The sequence below is a fragment of the Oncorhynchus mykiss genome, chromosome 6, assembly GCF_057628025.1.
Source record: "Oncorhynchus mykiss isolate SJ-2025 chromosome 6, ASM5762802v1, whole genome shotgun sequence".
NCBI lineage: Eukaryota > Metazoa > Chordata > Actinopteri > Salmoniformes > Salmonidae > Oncorhynchus > Oncorhynchus mykiss.
In genome coordinates, this window is record NC_143027.1 from 25,200,320 (window position 1) to 25,221,447 (window position 21,128).

A 21,128-nucleotide genomic window follows, 5' to 3' on the forward strand; every position below is an offset into this window, starting at 1 on the left:
GCCAATTGACACTGCGTTGAGTAGAATGCTCAGTCGTGCTTCAGTCCTATTAACTAATGTGACAAAACGTACAACCCACGAATAGCATGAGTGGATTTAGAATGCCATTACTAGATGAACTGTTCTCAGAGGTTTTCTAACTTCTTATTACAAGACAAGAAGTGTGTCATCAGTACATTTTTTTTTTGTAATACATGCCGTTTCAGTGATGGCAAATAATAGCATTGTTGGTATTACCACTATGATTCCAGCAAATCCTTATGAGACAGACTGATGCTGTGACCTGTTCCTATAGTTACTGCTAAACTAACAGAAGTTCATGTGGAGGCAGGATGTTATGGTTTTTTATCTCCAGTTATACAATTATTTTTAATAGCATTTTTATCTTCAGGTACTGTTGGTTAGTTAGTACTATACCTTTATCCCAGAGGTTGTAGAGGCCTCAAGGTTACCTCAAGGTCTTCCTGGCTCCGGGAGTGTTGTTGTGGTCAGGAAAGATGTATGGTGACAGGCATCAAATCAAATCAAATGTATTTATATAGCCCTTCTTACATCAGCTGATGTCACAAAGTGCTGTACAGAAACCCAGCCTAAAACCCCAAACAGCAAGCACTACAGGCGTAGAAGCACTGTGGCTAGGAAAAACTCCCTAGAAAGGTCAAAACCTAGGAAGAAACCTAGAGAGGAACCAGGCTATGAGGGACGGCCAGTCCTCTTCTGGCTGTGCCGGGTGGAGATTATAACAGAACATGGCCAAGATGTTCTAATGTTCATAAATGACCAGCATGGTCAAATAATAATAATCACAGTAGTTGTTGAGGGTGCAACATGTCAGCACCTCAGGAGTAAATGTCAGTTGGCTTTTCATAGCCGATCATTGAGAGTATCTCTACCGCTCCTGCTGTCTCTAGAGAGTTGAAAACAGCAGGTCTGGGACAGGTAGCACATCCGGTGAACAGGTCGGGGTTCCATAGCCGCAGGCAGAACAGTTGAAACTGGAGCAGCAGCACGGCCAGGTGGACTGGGGACAGCAAGGAGTCATCATGCCAGGTAGTCCTGAGGCATGGTCCTAGGGCTCAGGTCCTCCGAGAGAGAGAAAGAAAGAAAGAAAGAAAGAAAGAAAGAGAGAATTAGAGAGAGCATACTTAAATTCACACACGACACCGGATAAGACAGGAGAAGTACTCCAGATATAACAGACTGACCCTAGCCCCCCGACACATAAACTGCTGCAGCATAAATACTGGAGGCTGAGACGGGAGGGGTCAGGAGACACTGTGGCCCCATCCGATGAGACGCCCGGACAGGGTCAAACAGGCAGGATATAACTCCACCCACTTTGCCAAAGCACAGCCCCCACATCACTAGAGGGATTTTTTCAACCACCAACTTACCATCCTGAGACAAGGCCGTGTATAGCCCACAAAGATCTCCGCCACGGGCACAACCCAAGGGGGGGGCGCCAACCCAGACAGGAAGATCACGTCAGTGACTCAACCCACTCAAGTGATGCACCCCTCCTAGGGACGGCATGGAAGAGCACCAGTAAGCCAGTGACTCAGCATGTCCCCTTTAACCCAGTCACCCCCACTCACAGTCCCTGTCCCCCTGTTAATCAGAGGCTGCTGCTCTGCTCCTCTTCTCCCCTTTCCCCTCAGAGCCTGTCAGTCCCCTGTGCCTTTGTTCCTGCTTCCTCCATAGAACCTGCTGGTTCCTGCTAACAATTGAGTGAGGGCCCCTCTCTGACAGTACAAAGAGAGGCAGGTCACCTACACACACACACACACACACACACACACACACACAGACACACAGACAGACAGACAGACGGACGGACAGACAGACAGACAGACAGACAGACAGACACATGCACAAACCCACATTGAGAACTGTGTTGGTTACTCTACCTTCACCTTCACTGTCTTGCCCAAACTGAATTTTTTGCTGTTTGCAACTCTTTTTACATTATCCAGCCCCTTTGGGGATGTGTAATTCTCCTCTAACCTTTGCCAGTCTAGTAAGTACTGTTAGCACTTTGTTGGATAGAGATTGTAGCAGTAACATGGAAGGATCAGTGAAATTTTGCTGGAATGTCTGAGTCCCTGTCTCACAAGTATGTCCCCTCACGGAGCGAGAGAGCGAGAGAGAGAGAGAGAGAGCCGAAGGCATTGGGTCATTTCAGTGCGCCATGTGGCAGCATCACAGGACAATTTCAGCAACCTCCATGCCAAGATTAGTTCTCCCTTGAGCTTTCAACGGGTGCATCAGATTTCATCTAGGAAGAGCTGTATGTGCAGATGCTTACACAAATATGCATAGACACACACATACACACACACACACACACACACACACACACACACACACACACACACACACACACACACACACACACACACACACACACACACACACCACATGCACACTTATGCACACAAAACACTCACAAACACACAAAGGCAAATTACAATAACTCAAATTTGTTTTTAAATGGGATGAGTACATTGGTTTTTGTGCATGGCAGTAGCGTGAGTAGAGCATCTGTCTATGACCTTGAATGTACACTCCCCCCCTCAACCAGGAGGGGAAGTAGGGAAGATCAGATGGATGCTTATATTGTAGATTATACCCCCCCCCCCCCCCCCGAGAGACCCATAATGCGCTCAGAATTAGTTTTACTGCCATAACGTATACATGGAAGAGTCTGGGATTAACTCCTGAGAAGCGTTAGGCTACACATGATGTTGCACATAACAATATAGAGTCCCAGATAACAACAAATGTTAAGTGTTGCATTAGGTCATTTGCTAAAATGTTCATATGAATGTTCCCGTGATGTGCAAGGAATGTTTCCCAGAGACCATTCCCTTAATGTCAAATGGAATTTATCCAGAACGTGGTAACATTGTGCTTAGTACATAAGATATTAATGTTCTAGATACGTTAAATGGGAACGTTGCAAGAACATTCATGTGTCCAGTTTTCTGTGGGTTAGGAGAATATTCCATCAACATCCCACCAAATATACAGAAGAACATGGTGGCCAAGTTTTCAGTCTAATAAAAAGCATGAGCTGGCGCACACCCAGAAAATATTTGTGTAGAGTTGCTGACTAACGGTGAGTAAACTGAGTTACACACTCTATATACAAGCTCCCAGTAATGTATTGGGTAAACCACCAACGTTTCTGCGTCACTGAGCCTTCTTCAGGGACTATTACGTCAACATCCCACTAAACATACACGGGACATGGTTGCCATGTTTTCAGAACAGAATATTTGAATGTTCTAGACACAATTCATGGGATCCTGGCAAAAACATTGCGTCAAGTTCAGTAAATCTCAGCTCTGTTAAAACTACAGTCAAGAAAAACTTTAATTAATCATTAGAATTAATATTATTAATATTCTCCACCAACATTTAACCTCTAGCGACGAGCAATCCCGTACCCTGGATCTTAAGTATAGCCTCAAGCTCATTAGCATAACGCAACGTTAACTATTCATGAAAATCACAAATGAAATGAAATAAATATATTGGCTCTCAAGCTTGGCCTTTTGTTAATAGCTATACAGAAAGCCCTTAAATTGTTGAAATTAGTCAATCAAATCAATAATGAGAGAATAGTCAAATGATCTGATATCTTACACGGATAGGGTGGTATAGTAGGAAGATTGGGAATCTGTGAACCAAGAGGTTGTGAGTTCAAATCCCAGTTAAGGACATGTTGAATAATAATGACTATGAAAACGTACAATATAATCATGTATGTCAAATATGTCAATTGAAAACATTGTATGTTAAAAGCACTCTATGTGAACATCTCAAACAGAGCTGTGAATGGATCAGTGTTTCACCAGTCAGGTGAAAGATCATTTGACTATTGACTAGTTGACCAGTCAGCCTTGATGGGCTTGGCAACAGTAACAAGTTTACTGAAATATTGCAAGGTTCCCACGAAACATGTCTAGAACATTAATATATCATATTGTGAGAACATGGCAACAATGTTCTGTGTATGTTTGGTGGAATGTGGATGGGATATTCTCCTAACCCCCTAACTGGACATGTCCCATAAAACTAATCTACAACATTAATGTTGCATGTTCTGAGAACAGTGTAACCACGCTCTAGGTATATTTTGCTTTACATTAAGATAATGTTCTAACTTTAACACCAGAACATGCTATAAAGTTTCTCAGAAGGTTTTTGCTAACATAGATATAATGTTCCCCTAACTAACAGAAACATGGACACTCAAACATTAGTGGAACATTATGAGAAACATTACAAAAACGTTCTTTCTCCCTAAAATTGTTAGCTGGGGTAAAAATACATTTTAAAAAGACCATGATTTTGGGGATTTTCAATAACTTTCATTCATATTTGACATTTGTATCTTAAAGCATAATTGAGAAATTATGATTTGTTGATTATGATTAATTGTTTTGTGACATTTTGGCCATACCCAGGCCTCCTTAAGGCTCCATAATGATTGATCTGTTGGTGTCATATGAAGCTTTACCGCTTGCTCTGTAATATGAGTAGTATTTTGAATTTAATAACAATTTTCCTACTTTATTTTATGAATATTGACAAATATAAACATGAATATTGAAAATATACAATTTTGAATTTTGATTTTATTTAAATATATATACATTGTCAAACATAATATACTACAGGTACTCCAAAATTCTAAAGTGGGATCTCTGCTAGTTTAACATATATGGCTGTTTTAAACAGATAAATTAGCATAGTAGCCAACGTAACCAATTACAGCCATCTTTTTACCAGCAGAGAGCGACCATTTTGAATCCATTTTCAAGTTCACTCTTTTGGTAATGCTTACAAATTGGAGCATAACTCTAAAAGTAGCAGAGATCCCACTCTGGAGCTTTGAAATGCCCGTAGAGTATACAGTGCAACAATATATTGAAAATGTTTATTTATTTGTTGATTTATTTTCTTCTAACAAAATAGCGTAACGTAAAAGAGGGGTTGGGGGTGGTGGGTGGCGGGACACAATGCAAATAGCTGGGGCCTTTGACCATTTTTAGGGCCTTCCTCTGACACCGCCTGGTGTAGAGGTTCTGGATGGCAGGCAGCTTAACCCCAGTGATGTACTGGGCCGTACACACTACCCTCTGTAGTGCCTTGCGGTCAGAGGCCGAGCAGTTACCGTACCAGGCAGTGATACAGGCAGTGATGTTGCTTCTGTAGAACCTTTTGAGGATCTCTGTCTTGGTGTGTTTGGACCATTCTAGTTTGTTGTTGATGTGGACACCAAGGAACTTGAAGCTCTCAACCTGCTCCACTACAGCCCCGTCGATGAGAATGGGGGCGTGCTCGTTCCTCCTTTTCCTGTAGTCCACAATCATCTCCTTAGTCTTGGTTAAGTTGAGGGATAGGTTGTTATTCTGGCACCACCCGGCCAGGTCTCTGACCTCCTCCCTATAGGCTGTCTCGTCGTTGTCGGTAATCAGGCCTACCACTGTTGTGTCGTCTGCAAAATTAATGATGGTGTTGGAGTCGTGCCTGGCCATGCAGTCGTGGGTGAACAGGGAGTACAGGAGGGGACTGAGCACGCACCCCTGGGGAGCTCCAGTGTTGAGGATCAGCGTGGCAGATGTGTTGCTACCTGACTGTATCCTTGAAACTTCTCTTGAGCTTTTGGTCTCAATTCCTTATTGCAAAGAGGTTGCAATAGCATTTTTCTTTTTAACATAGTCTTAAAGGAGGCCTGAGTAAGGCCAAAATGTCACAAATGTTTCAACTTCAATAAATTATTTCTCAATTATGCTTTAAGATACAAATGTCAAATATACTGTATGTCAACAATACTTCCACCAAAGGTTCCTTCTATTGATTACAGTTTTTGAAAATCCCCAAAATCTTTTTGGTTCTAGTTTTGTGAGCAATCACCCTACTATAGTGATAATATTCAGCACTATAATAATATTTTATGAAGAAACAACTTGGTGGTGCTCAATTGTTATGGAAACATGCTTTGAATGGCTCTAGAGAGAGACAAATGAGTGCGGTGTTGTAATCCTGTACAGTGTCAGAGGATGGACAGTGGGATGCCTCTCCTGCACAACACTATGGATGTATATATCCATAGTATATATCTAACCTACCTCCACTCTTACGCTACACTAAGTCCCTTGTAGGACCTTTTACACTAGTCATTAATTGCAGGGTAATGTTTGAATTAGCATTCAGCTCCCTAGTGTGGCTGTCTACTGGAACAGTGTAAGTGTTCAGCTGCATTAGATAATGCTTATCATTTACAAATGAGAGGCCAGCAGGCCAACAAGCCATTAGTACACCATGAATAATTTGTGTACGAATCAGGAACAAAGAGGCCCATAGTATATGAGGAATACTAAACATTCAAAATGCATTTTTCCTCAGTCTATTGAAACCTATCCCCAGGGATTTGCCCAATCCTCTTAAATTGCAGGGCTTTGCTATGAGCAAAGTGGACTCTGATTGACTGAAGGTCTTAGGAATGAATCATTTCAAGGCCCCAAGCTATGGGAGCCAACATCATGTTAGCCATGTCCATTGGACTTACTGCTAGGTGTAGGATTTAGAGTTTACTTTCTAGTTACCTTGGTTTGTTTAACATGTGTCTTATTCCTGTCTCTCTTTTTATTGTCTCCATTGTTAGAGCGATTGTAAAAAAAGGAGTGTCGTTTCGCACAGCAACACCCAGTAACTCGTTGTTGTGGGACATCACGCTGGACTCTGGAGCGGATGGCACCATCGCTGTTGTTTGTCAGAGGAAATCTGCCATACCTGGAAAAAGGCAAGTCTGCTGAACATACACAACAATCCCCCCCCAATATACTATCAGCGAACGCCGTTAAACCCACTATGTGTTCAACCATTGGCTGGACCCTTCAAATATGGCTGCTCATAGACAGCTGTACACATACTCTTGAATAAACATTACTGTACTCTATAAGGTGTTAATGTCATGGGTTTGTTAGTTAATTCATTTTAATAGTAGTGTACATGATACAGAGGGTTAGTTACTTCCATTTTGCCTGAGTAAGTTGAAAATAGTTTGCATATGTGATACAATGAGTAGGCTAACGACTCAGAATAAATAGCACTCACACACGATGGCATTTTGACTGGGGCTTAGGCTATCTGACCTGAGAAGAAATCTTATGCTATACAAGCACAGGTCTACTGCTGAGAAAAGCTTAAGTAAATCTGCTTCTTAAAGAGGCCACTGTCCTCGCAAGTCATTAAGTAGTGCTACGTCTGTAAGAAAATCTCTGGAAGTCTCTAATTGCTTATCTATATTGAGTGTACAAAACATTAAGGACACTTGCTCTTTCCATGACATAGACTGACCAGATGAATCCAGGTGATAGCTAGGATCTCTTATTGAAGTCACTTGTTAAATCCACTTCAATCAGTGTAGATGAAGGGGAGGAGACAGGTTAAAGAAGGATTTTTAAGCCTTGAGACAATTGAGACATGGATTTTGTATGTGTGCCATTCAGATGGTGACAAAATATTTACAGTGCCTTTGAACGGGGTAGGGTAGTAGGTGCCATGCATTCTTGACGTTCCTGACACCGGTTTGTGTCAAGAACTCCAACACTGCTGGGTTTTTCACTCTTAACAAAGAGTGGGTGGGTGGTGGTGGTGGTGGTGGTGGTGGGTGGGGGGGGGGGGGGGGGGGGGGGTTCTTAATGTTAGGACGGTGTTTTTATTGTTTTGTGTATAGTTCACATGAAGGGCTCCCGAGTGGTGCAGTGGTCTAAGACACTGCATCTCAGTGCAAGAGGTGTCACTGTAGTACCTGGTTTGAATCCAGGCTGCATCACATCTGGCTGTGATTGGGAGTCCCATAGGGCTGCGCAATTGGCCCAGTGTCGGTAGTAGGCCGTCATTGTAAATACGAATTTGTTCTTAACTGACTTGCCTAGTTAAATAAAGGATTTTAAAAAGTATTTATCTTCCCTTTTCAGTATATTAAAGTGTTTCTGTCTCCTTTACAGTATGTTGCTAAAACCTTTGGCAAATACTAAACAATTATTATTATTAACAATTAATTAAACATGAGTGTGCCCAGTCAATGTGAATATGTGGCTTTGTTAATACCTCTTCCGTTCCTAGAAGCCTGTGGGATCTGTTTCTGGTACCATTGCTGCTGTCACAAAGACATCTGGAGTCATGGTGCTCTTTCTGAAGTGTAACCTTTACCTTGCTTGAGGACAATTTACCTTGGAGTTCTGGACAATAGACCAGATTTAGGAACCTGTCCATGAAGGAACAGGACCTTCCATTGACATTCCATGTAATTGACCAACTCTGTGACTTGGCTGACCTTTATGATCTGCTGTGGCCCCAGGTATTTATAGCCTATGAGATGTTCATGTGAATTTAAAGGTGGGACATCTTTGTAGTTTGTCATTTTAATTGGAGCATTATGGCGTCCATGATTGCATTGAGCGTGGCAAGCAGGATACACTTCACACTGATAAGCACGGAGTGATAGAAACACTGACCTGGTAAAAGGAAGTTATTATTGGGTTGGCCTCATTTTCTTGTTTTCCCCATGTGATGGGGATTATTCCATTCTTTATCGAACAGGTTTTTGTGAACATATTTGTGGATGAAGAATAGTTTGTTTGGGATAATCCATCTTAAAATGTAATTTAACTTACTAGACCCCCTGCAGGGGCTGTCTAATGTCACACCTCTTTGGTTTTTTATGGACTTTGGCTCTTAGCTTCCTAACACACTGTGAGTGTTTATGCGGCTATCTGGATATTAACAATGTTTTTATCCTCTGTTTGACAATACATTGCATCAGATTTAAGATGGCCACTTAGTGAGAGTGCTGTCCCTTTAATAATCTGGGGTTTGGAGTACTTCACTGCTTCACCCACAAGAATGACAGAAGGCTATAATGGTGTCCCCCTTTTCACTGTAATGCCAGATTAAAACAGCAAAATCTGTTTTAATGTATACTTTAGGGGATAGAGACCCCCTTGCACATCTTGTTTTTGTCACGCCCTGACCATAGTTTACTTTGTATTTTCTATGTTTTGATTGGTCAGGGTGTGATCTGGGTGGGCATTCTATGTTGGATGTCTTGTTTGTCTATTTCTATGTCTGGCCTGATATGGTTCTCAATCAGAGGCAGGTGTTAGTCATTGTCTCTGATTGGGAACCATATTTAGGTAGCCTGGGTTTCACTGTGTGTTTGTGGGTGATTGTTCCTGTCTATGTGTTTTCACCAGATAGGCTGTTTAGGTTTTCGTTACGTTTATTGTTTTTGTAGTGTTTGTGTTTAGTGTGTTTTTTTTCATTAAACATGAATCGCAATCGACACGCTGCATTTTGGTCCGACTCTCCTTCGTATGAAGACGAAAACCGTTACAGAATCACCCACCACCAACGGACCAAGCAGCGTGTCAACAGGCAGGAGCAGCGCGAGGAGAAGCGCAATAAGGATTTCTGGACATGGGAGGAAATCCTCGACGGGAGAGGACCCTGGGCTAAACCAGGGGAGTGTAGCCGCACTAAGGTGCAGCGGGAGAAGAAACAACAGGAACAGCCCAAGGAGGAGTACAGTATGGAGTATACTACTTGGGAGGAGATCGACAGGTGGGCGGCCGACCCAGGGAGAGTGCCGGAGCCCGCCTGGGATTCGCTGGAGCAGTGCGAGGAAGGTTACCGTAGAATGGAGGCGGTGAAAGCAGAGAGGCGCTGGTATGAGAAGGCAGCACGGCGACGCGGATGGAAGCCTGAGAGGCAGCCCCAAAAATTTCTTGGGGGGGGGGCTAACAGGGAGTATGGCTATGCCAGGTAGGAGACCTGGGCAGACTCCCTGTGCTTACCGGGGGGCTAGAGAGACCGGACAGGCACCGTGTTATGCAGTGGTGCGCACGGTGTCTCCAGTGCGGGTGCATAGCCCGGTGCGGTATATTCCAGCTCCGCGTGTCTGCCGGGCTAGATTGAGCGTCGAGCCTAATGCCATGAAGCCGGCTCTACGCAGCTGGTCCCCAGTGCGTCTCCTTGGGCCGGTTTACATGGCACCAGCCTTGCGCTCGGTGTCTCCGGTTCGCCTGCATAGTCCAGTGCGGGCTATTCCACCTCGCCGCACTGGCAGGGCGACCGTGAGCATTCAACCAGGTAAGGTTGGGCAGGCTCGGTGCTCAAGAGCTCCAGTGCGCCTGCACGGTCCGGTTTTTCCAGTACCACCTCCACACCCCAGCCCTCCGGTAGCAGCTCCCCGTACCAGGCTTCCTGTGCGTGTCCTCGGCCCAGTACCACCAGTGCCAGCACCACGCATCAGGCCTACAGTGCGCCTCACCTGTCCAGCGCTGTCGGAGCCCTCCTCCTCTCCAGCGCTGTCGGAGTCTCCCGCCTGTTTAGCGCTGTTAGAGCCTTCCTTCTCTACAGCGCTGCCGGAGTCTCCCGCCTGTTCAGAACTGCCAGTTAGCATAGAGCTGCCAGTTAGCATAGAGCTGCCAGTTAGCATAGAGCTGCCAGTTAGCATAGAGCTGCCAGTTAGCATAGAGCTGCCAGTTAGCATAGAGCTGCCAGTTAGCAAGGAGCTGCCAGTCTGCAAGGAGCTGCCAGTCTGCATAGAGCTGCCAGTCTGCAAGGAGCCGCCAGAGCTGCCTGTCTGCAGGATGCCGCCAAAGCTGCCAGTCTGCAAGGAGCCGCCAGAGCTGCCAGTCTGCAAGGAGCCGCCAGAGCTGCCAGTTAGCATGGAGCAGCCAGGGCCGCCAGTCAGCATGGAGCAGCCAGGGCCGCCAGTCAGCATGGAGCAGCCAGGGCCACCAGTCAGCATGGAGCAGCCAGTCAGCATGGAGCAGCCAGTCAGCATGGAGCAGCCAGAGCAGCCAGTCAGCATGGAGCAGCCAGAGCTGCCAGTCAGCATGGAGCAGCCAGTCAGCATGGAGCAGCCAGAGCTGCCAGTCAGCATGGAGCAGTCAGTCAGCATGGAGCAGCCAGAGCTGCCAGTCTGTGTCGACCAGACTCTTCCAGATCTGCCAGTCGTCCAGACTCTTCCAGATCTGCCAGTCGTCCAGACTCTTCCAGATCTGCCAGTCGTCCAGACTCTTCCAGATCTGCCAGTCGACCAGACTCTTCCAGATCTGCCAGTCGACCAGACTCTTCCAGATCTGCCCGTCGTCCAGACTCTTCCAGATCTGCCAGTCGTCCAGACTCTTCCAGATCTGCCAGTCGTCCAGACTCTTCCAGATCTGCCAGTCGTCCAGACTCTTCCAGATCTGCCAGTCGTCCAGACTCTTCCAGATCTGCCAGTCGACCAGACTCTTCCAGATCTGCCAGTCGACCAGACTCTTCCAGATCTGCCAGTCGACCAGACTCTTCCAGATCTGCCAGTCGACCAGACTCTTCCAGATCTGCCAGTCGACCAGACTCTTCCAGATCTGCCAGTCGACCAGACTCTTCCAGATCTGCCAGTCGTCCAGACTCTCTCAGATCTGCCAGTCGTCCAGACTCTCTCAGATCTGCCAGTCGTCCAGACTCTCTCAGATCTGCCAGTCGTCCAGACTCTCTCAGATCTGCCAGTCGTCCAGACTCTCTCAGATCTGCCAGTCGACCAGATTCTCCCAGATCCGCCAGTCGACCAGATTCTCCCAGATCCGCCAGTCGACCAGATTCTCCCAGATCCGCCAGTCGACCAGATTCTTCCAGATCCGCTAGTCGACCAGGATCTGCTGAAACCGCCAGCCAGCCAGGTTCTGGTAGTTTCTACTACCTGCCTGGGCTTCCTCTCAGTGCTGAGCTTCTTCTCAGTGCTGAGCTTCCTCTCAGTGCTGAGCTACCCATCTGTCCCGAGTTACCTCTGTCCCGAGCTGTCCCTCTGTCCCATGTTATCATTGTGGTGGGTAACCTATTTAGGGACGTTTAGGAGGGGGATTAAAACTGTCATGGAGTGGGGTCCACGTCCAGCGCCAGAGCCGCCACCGCGGACAGATGCCCACCCAGACCCTCCCCTATAGGTTCAGGTTTTGCGGCCGGAGTCCGCACCTTGGGGGGGGGGGGTACTGTCACGCCCTGACCATAGTTTACTTTGTATTTTCTATGTTTTGATTGGTCAGGGTGTGATCTGGGTGGGCATTCTATGTTGGATGTCTTGTTTGTCTATTTCTATGTCTGGCCTGATATGGTTCTCAATCAGAGGCAGGTGTTAGTCATTGTCTCTGATTGGGAACCATATTTAGGTAGCCTGGGTTTCACTGTGTGTTTGTGGGTGATTGTTCCTGTCTATGTGTTTTCACCAGATAGGCTGTTTAGGTTTTCGTTACGTTTATTGTTTTTGTAGTGTTTGTGTTTAGTGTGTTTTTTTTCATTAAACATGAATCGCAATCGACACGCTGCATTTTGGTCCGACTCTCCTTCGTATGAAGACGAAAACCGTTACAGTTTTGATACTTGACTAAAACACTGTTACAGTTGGTTTGTGTTTCGGTGTGTTTTTGTGCAATATTCTAAGATGATTCAATTACAGTAAATCTCTCTTGTTACGTCTTTTCATGTGTTGTGCAGAACTTAAAAAGCTCTTAGAGAATAAATGATAGAGAACTCATCAGAAGTAGCTTTGTGCTTGCATTTGGCTTTGAAGGGACACACACAGTACATTTGAAAATATTTGACAGTTGGTTGTGTGTAAGTGTTTGATGTGGCGAAGGGAGGGTGTGTGCCAGATACAGGACTGTCTTACTTGAGAGTGAGTGGATGTGGTCCTATTCAGTAGTGTGTTTCACAGGGATAGGGCTTGGGATAGGATGGATATTCTTTATAGTCAATGTTCCAGCTGTGCAAATTGTGCAATATTCCAGCTGCTTAATATTAGAAGTCAAGGGAGATCTCATGAATTCATTGCACCTCACTTGACTCCGAGTTCAAAGTCCATAGTTAAAAGCTGTCTAAACCCATCACTGCACTTACCCATTCTTGTAAATCCCCATGTTTATGATGATCTAAAGTACTGTCAGTTAAAACAGGCCGAACACTTTCAGTAATGCTTTAAAGATGTTTCGCTTTAGAGACTTTGAACCGATTCATCAGATTAGAGGGGATCCTATCCAAGTCCTATTCAAGGCTTTATCATATACAATGAGAGGATCAGGCTATCAGAGAACTTTGCTGCTACAAGCTATCTATCCTATTTAGCCCATGCATGCATTCTCCTTCAGCCTGACGCCTGCAGTGACATGTGTGTCTGTTCAGGGGTAATAGGTTTCAGTGGAGCCGAGAGATTGTGCATCTCATTAATCTGTCTCACAATCAAATCCCTGATGCTCATTTGACATGCTCAGCTAGTCATACCTTACATGTGCACAAACAATGTGATTACTTTACAATAACAGGACATTAATGTGGGAAAGAATATTAAATGACACCCTCTGTGGATAATCTTGTTTTATGCTACTGACGGTGAGAAGCTGAAGTGTTTTGTTGTTATTTTGATGAAGAACAAAAGACCAAGGAAATAAGTAATTATTGGATATTAAAACAGACTGAAAAAAACAACAGAATCATAAATTAGTTGTTTTCTTATTAGGCATGTGTAGGAAGTCACTTTGACAATGCTGATGTTGTTTATTATACTAAACATACGGTACATGTAAGACATAAGCTTTTACAATGCAGTGAAGTCTATCACAGAGGCAAGGTTAGGGTTAATAAACTGGATTCCTCCTGTTTTTCCTCCTCGGTTAAAACAACGCTTCAGAATCAGAATCACCTTTATTCACCAAGTACATTTACATACACTCCAAATTTTATTTGGTGATATGGTGCTGCTAGTGATTGACAACATTTAGAGATTAAATACAGACAGGGAAGTTTAAACAAAGTATACATACATTATATACAACTAGGGTGAGTGAGCATAGAGCTATAAGAGGATGAGCAGTGGATATACAGTGGTTGTGCAATTTTACAATATCAGTATGAATACAGTACCAGTCAAAAGTCCGGACACACCTACTCATTCAACAGTTTTTCTTTATTTTTACTATGTTCTACTTTGTAGAATAATAGTGAATATATCAAATATTGAAATAACACATACGGAATCATGTAGTAACCAAACACGTGTTAAACAAATCAAAATATATTTTATATTTTATATTCTTCAAAGTAGCCACCCTTTGCCTTGATGACAACTCATCCCACACCATCTCAATTGGGATGAGGGCGGGTGATTGTGGAGGCCAGGTCATCTGATGCAGCACCATTAGCCAAAGTACAACCATTGGATAATGAAATAGACTAACTACGATCCTACCAACGGGACATAAAAAACTGTAATATCTTATGTTTCTGCGAGTCGTGGCAAAACGACGACATGAATAACATACAGCTGGCGGGTTTTACGCTGTATCAGCAGTATAGAACAGCCGCCTCTGGTAAGACAAGGGGTGGCGGTCTATGTATATTTGTAAACAACAGCTGGTGCACGAAATCTAATGAAGTCTCAAGGTTTTGCACGCCTGAGGTAGACTATCTCATGATAAGCTGTAGAACACACTATTCACACTATTTACATTCTTTGTTGTGGTCTATTTACCACCACAAACCGATACTGGCACTAAGACCGCACTCAATGAACTGTATACAGCCATAAGCAAACAGGAAAACACTCATCCAGAGGCGGTGCTCCTAGTGGCCGTAGACTTAAATGCAAGGAAACTTAAATCCGTTTTACCTCATTTCTACCATCATGTTAAATGTGCAATCAGAGTGAAACAAATTCTAGACCACCTTTACTCCACACACAAAGATGCATACAAAGCTCTCCTTCGCCCTCCATTTAGCAAATCTGACCAATAATGCTATCCTCCTCCACCAGTGAGTCGGTCAATAAAAAAGTGGTCAGATGAAGCAGATGCTAAGCTACAAAACTGTTTTCCAGGACAGACTGGAATAAGTTCCGGGACTCTTCCGATGGCATTGAGGAGTGCACCACATCAGTCACTGGCTTCATCAATAAGTGCATCAATGACGTCGTCCCCACAGTGACTGTACGTACATACCCGAACCAGAAGCCATGGATTACAGGCAACATCCGCACTGAGCTAAAGGGCAGAGCTGCCGCTTTCAAGGAGCGGGACTATAACCCGGAAGCTTATAACAAATCCCGCTATGCCCTCAGACGAACCATCAAACAGGCAAAGCGTTAATGCAGGACTAAGATTGAATCAGGACTAAGATGATGCAATCTCTATTCCACTCCACACTGCCCTTTCCCACCTGGACAAAAGGAACACCTATGTGAGAATGCTATTCATTGACTACAGCTCAGTGTTCAACACCATAGTGCCCTCAAAGTTAATCACTAAGATAAGAACTTGGGACTAAACACCTCCCTCTGCAACTGGATCCTGGACTTCTTGATGGGTAGGTAACAACACATCTGCCACGCTGATCATCAACAGCGGGGCCCCTGAAGGGTGTGTGCTCAGTCCCCTCCTGTACTCCCTGTTAACTCATGACTGCATGGCCAGGCATGACTCCAACACCATCATTAAGTTTGCAGATGATACAACAGGCCTGATCACCAACAACGATGAGACAGCCTATAGGAAGGAGGTCAGAGACATAGCCGTGTGGTGCCAGAATAACAACCTCTCCATCAAAGTGAATAAGACAAAGGAGATGATTGTGGACTACAGGAAAAGGAGGACCGAGCCCGCCCCCATTCTGATCGACGGGGCTGTAGTGGAGCAGGTTGAGAGCTTCAAGTTCCTTGGTGTCCACATCACCAACAAACTATCATGGTCCAAACACACCAAGACAGTTGTGAAAAGGGCATGACCAAGCCTATTTATAAGGGCACAAGGTGAGACCCAGATGCAGACACAGGAGGCAGATGGTTTGACTCCAAGATGTTTATTAACAGTCCAAAAGGGGTAGGCAAGAGAATGGTTGTGGACAGGCAAAAGGTCGAAACCAGTTCAGAGATCCAGAGGTACAGAATGGCAGGCAGGCACGAGGTCAAGGCAGGCAGAATGGTCAGGCATGCGGAAATGGTGTCCAGAAAACAGGCAAAGGTCAAAACCGGGAGGACTAGTAGAAGAGAATAGAAAAGTTTGAGCATGGGAAAAAACACACTGGTTGACTTGAATATAACACTAACTGGCACAGAGAGACAGGGAACACAGGGATACATAGACCAGGGAAAATAAGCGACACCTGGAGGGGGTGGAGACAATCACAAGGACAGGTGAAACAGATCAGAGTGTGACACTATTCCCCCTCGGGAGACCGAAAAGCTTTGGAATGGGTCCTCAGAGTTCTACAGCTGCACCAAGTTCTACAGCTGCACCATTGAGAGCATGGTTACATCACAGCCTGGTATTGCAACTGCTCGGCCTTCAACCGCAAGGCACTACAGAGGGTAAGCTTCCTGCCATCCAGGACCTCCTATACCAGGCGGTGTCAGTGGAAGGCACCAAAAATGGTCAAAAACTCCAGCCACCCTAGTCATACACTGTTCTCTCTTCTACCGCACGGCACGCTGTACCGGAGCACCAAATCTAGGTCCAAAAGGTTCATGAATAGCTACTCAAGTGGCTACCCAGACTATTTGCATTGCCGCCCCGCCCCCTTTACGCTGCTGCTGCTCTCTATTTATTATCTATGCATAGTCACTTTAACTACCTACATGTACATAGTACCTCAATTACCTCAACTAACCAGTGCCCATGCACATTGACTCTGGTACCCTCTGTATATAGCCTTGCTACTGTAATGTTGCTACTGTCTTTACTGCTGCTCTTTAATTATTTGTTATGGCCAACATCCGGTGAAATTGCAGAGCGCGAAATTCAAACTACAGTATTATAAATATTTAACTTTCATAAAATCACAAGTGTAATACATCAAAATAAAGCTTAACTTCTTGTTAATTCAGCCGCTGTGTCAGATTTAAAAAAGGAGTTACGGAGAAAGCAAACCATGCGATTATCTGAGGACAGCCCCCTGCATACAAACACATGAAAAACATATTTCAACCAGGCAGGTGCGACACAAAAGTCTGAATATCGATATAAAAAATGCCTTACCTTTGATGATCTTCTTGTGTTGGCACTCCAAAAGGTACCAATTACATCACAAATGGTCCTTTTGTTTGATAATTTTTACCTTTATTTAACTAGGCTAGTCAGTTAATACAACATTTGTATTTTGACTGGCCAGGAACAGTGGGTTAACTGCCTGTTCAGGGGCAGAACGACAACATTTGTACCTTGTCAGCTCAGGGATTTGAACTTGCAACCTTTCAGTTACTAGTCCAACGCTCTAACCACCAGGCTACTCTGCCGCCACGATGTCCTTCTTTATATCCATAAAAACTCAGTTTAGCTGGCGCGCGTCAGTCAATAATCCCCTCAGTTTCCTTCCATCAAAATGCATACAAAATGAATCCCAAACATTACTAATAAACTTTTCCAAACAAGTCAAACAACGTTTATAATCAAACCTTAGGTACCCTGATATGTAAATAAACAATACAATTTAAGACGGAGAATCATTATTGTCTTTACCGGAGACAAATACCAAAGAATACACTCTCTTCCACACGCTTGGAAACACTACAGCCAAAATGTGAGCCACCTAGAAAAACTAACATTTCTGGCTCATTTTTCCTAAAACCAGCCTGAAACTCTTTCTGAAGACTGTTGACATCTAGTGGAAGCCCTAGGAACTGCAATCTGGGAGGACTTGGCCTTATAATTAAAGTGACAGCCATTGAAAATAGAGCTAGGCCGAATTGTTTTGGGGGGGATGGTTTGTCCTCGGGGTTTCGCCTGCCATATCAATTCTGTTATACTCAGACATCATTTTAACAGTTTTAGAGTGTTTTCTATCCAAATCTACCAATTATATGCATATCCTAGCTTCTGGGCCTGAGTAACAGGCAGTTTACTTTGGGCACGCTTTTCATCCGGACGTCAAAATACTGCCCCCTACCCAAGAGAGGTTAACTGAATTGTTGTTTAAAACTTCTTTGGGATAGGTCCGGTGAAAAACGACTTCTTCTCCCTAATTTTTCCAAAAACCAGCCTAAAACTCTTTCTAAAGACTGTTGACATCTAGTGGAAGCCCTAGGAACTGCAATCGGGCACGATTTCGCCCTATTATAAAAGTGCCAGTCATTGAAACCAGTGGTAGGATATTTTTTTTTTTGGGGGGGGGGGGGGGTTTGCCTGCCATTTCAGTTCTGTTTTACTCACGGACATTATTTTAACCGTTTTAGAAACTTTAGAGTGTTTTCTATCCAAATGTACCGACTATATGCAGATCCTAGCTTCTGGGCCTGAGTAGCAGGTAGTTTACTTTGGGCCCGCTTTTCATCCGGACGTCAAAATACCGCCCCCTATCCCAAAGAAATTTTAAGGGCTTGTAAGTAAGCATTTCACTGTAAGGTCTACTAAACCTGTTGTATTCGGCGCATGTGACAAATACAATTTGATTAGATTTTTTTATTTATTTTTATTTCACCTTTATTTAACCAGGTAGGCTAGTTGAGAACAAGTTCTCATTTGCAACTGCGACCTGGCCAAGATAAGGCATAGCAGTGTGAACAGACAACACAGAGTTACACATGGAGTAAACAATTAACAAGTCAATAACACAGTAGAAAAAAGGGGAGTCTATATATACATTGTGTGCAAAAGGCATGAGAAGGTAGGCAAATAATTACAATTATGCAGATTAACACTGGAGTGATAAATGATCAGATGGTTATGTACAGGTAGAGATTGGTGTGCAAAAGAGCAGAAAAATAAAAATAAATAAATAAAAACAGTATGGGGATGAGGTAGGTGAAAATGGGTGGGCTATTTACCAATAGACTATGTACAGCTGCAGCGATCGGTTAGCTGCTCGGATAGCAGATGTTTGAAGTTGGTGAGGGAGATAAAAGTCTCCAACTTCAGCGATTTTTGCAATTCGTTCCAGTCACAGGCAGCAGAGAACTGGAACGAAAGGCGGCCAAATGAGGTGTTGGCTTTAGGGATGATCAGTGAGATACACCTGCTGGAGCGCGTGCTACGGATGGGTGTTGCCATCGTAACCAGTGAACTGAGATAAGGCGGAGCTTTACCTAGCATGGACTTGTAGATGACCTGGAGCCAGTGGGTCTGGCGACGAATATGTAGCGAGGGCCAGCCGACTAGAGCATACAAGTCGCAGTGGTGGGTGGTATAAGGTGCTTTAGTGACAAAACGGATGGCACTGTGATAAACTGCATCCAGTTTGCTGAGTAGAGTGTTGGAAGCAATTTTGTAGATGACGTCGCCGAAGTCGAGGATCGGTAGGATAGTCAGTTTTACTAGGGTAAGTTTGGCGGCGTGAGTGAAGGAGGCTTTGTTGCGGAATAGAAAGCCGACTCTTGATTTGATTTTCGATTGGAGATGTTTGATATGGGTCTGGAAGGAGAGTTTAGAGTCTAGCCAGACACCTAGGTACTTATAGATGTCCACATATTCAAGGTCGGAACCATCCAGGGTGGTGATGCTGGTCAGGCGTGCGGGTGCAGGCAGCGAACGGTTGAAAAGCATGCATTTGGTTTTACTAGCGTTTAAGAGCAGTTGGAGGCCACGGAAGGAGTGCTGTATGGCATTGAAGCTCGTTTGGAGGTTAGATAGCACAGTGTCCAAGGACGGGCCGGAAGTATATAGAATGGTGTCGTCTGCGTAGAGGTGGATCAGGGAATCGCCCGCAGCATGAGAAACATCATTGATATATACAGAGAAAAGAGTCGGCCCGAGAATTGAACCCTGTGGCACCCCCATAGAGACTGCCAGAGGACCGGACAGCATGCCCTCCGATTTGACACACTGAACTCTGTCTGCAAAGTAATTGGTGAACCAGGCAAGGCAGTCATCCGAAAAACCGAGGCTACTGAGTCTGCCGATAAGAATACGGTGATTGACAGAGTCGAAAGCCTTGGCAAGGTCTATGAAGACGGCTGCACAGTACTGTCTTTTATCGATGGCGGTTATGATATCGTTTAGTACCTTGAGCGTGGCTGAGGTACACCCGTGACCGGCTCGGAAACCAGATTGCACAGCGGAGAAGGTACGGTGGGATTCAAGATGGTCAGTGACCTGTTTGTTGACTTGGCTTTCGAAGACCTTAGATAGGCAGGGCAGGATGGATATAGGTCTGTAACAGTTTGGGTCCAGGGTGTCGCCCCCTTTGAAGAGGGGGATGACTGCGGCAGCTTTCCAATCCTTGGGGATCTCAGACGATATGAAAGAGAGGTTGAACAGGCTGGTAATAGGGGTTGCGACAATGGCGGCGGATAGTTTCAGGAATAGAGGGTCCAGATTGTCCAGCCCAGCTGATTTGTACGGGTCCAGGTTTTGCAGCTCTTTCAGGACATCTGCTATCTGGATTTGGGTAAAGGAGAACCTGGAGAGGCTTGGGCGAGTAGCTGCGGGGGGGGGGGGGCTGTTGTCCGAGGTTGGAGTAGCCAGGCGGAAGGCATGGCCAGCCGTTGAGAAATGCTTGTTGAAGTTTTCGATAATCATGGATTTATCGGTGGTGACCATGTTACCTAGTCTCAGTGCAGTGGGCAGCTGGGAGGAGGTGCTCTTGTTCTCCATGGACTTCACAGTGTCCCAGAACTTTTTGGAGTTGGAGCTACAGGATGCAAACTTCTGCCTGAAGAAGTTGGCTTTAGCTTTCCTGACTGACTGTGTGTATTGGTTCCTGACTTCCCTGAACAGTTGCATATCGCGGGGACTATTCGATGTTAGCGCAGTCCGCCACAGGATGTTTTTGTGCTGGTCGAGGGCAGTCAGGTCTGGAGTGAACCAGGGGCTATATCTGTTCTTAGTTCTGCATTTTTTGAACGGAGCATGCTTATCTAAAATGGTGAGGAAGTTACTTTTAAAGAAAGACCAGGCATCCTCAACTGACGGGATGAGGTCAATGTCCTTCCAGGATACCCGGGCCAGGTCGATTAGAAAGGCCTGCTCACAGAAGTGTTTTAGGGAGCGTTTGACAGTGATGAGGGGTGGTCGTTTGACTGCGGCTCCGTAGCGGATACAGGCAATGAGGCAGTGATCGCTGAGATCCTGGTTGTAGACAGCGGAGGT

General features: G+C 45.0%; 1 protein-coding gene across 1 annotated transcript in view; it reads left to right on the plus strand.

Moving 5' to 3' along the window:
* Positions 1 to 21,128, plus strand: part of LOC110525720 (transmembrane protein 132D) — a 61,272-nt gene that overhangs the window by 25,144 nt on the left and 15,000 nt on the right. The window contains exon 3 of the mRNA XM_036979718.2: positions 6,677 to 6,814. Coding sequence (XP_036835613.2) covers positions 6,677 to 6,814 — 138 coding nt within the window. The remainder of the gene's footprint in view (positions 1 to 6,676; positions 6,815 to 21,128) is intronic.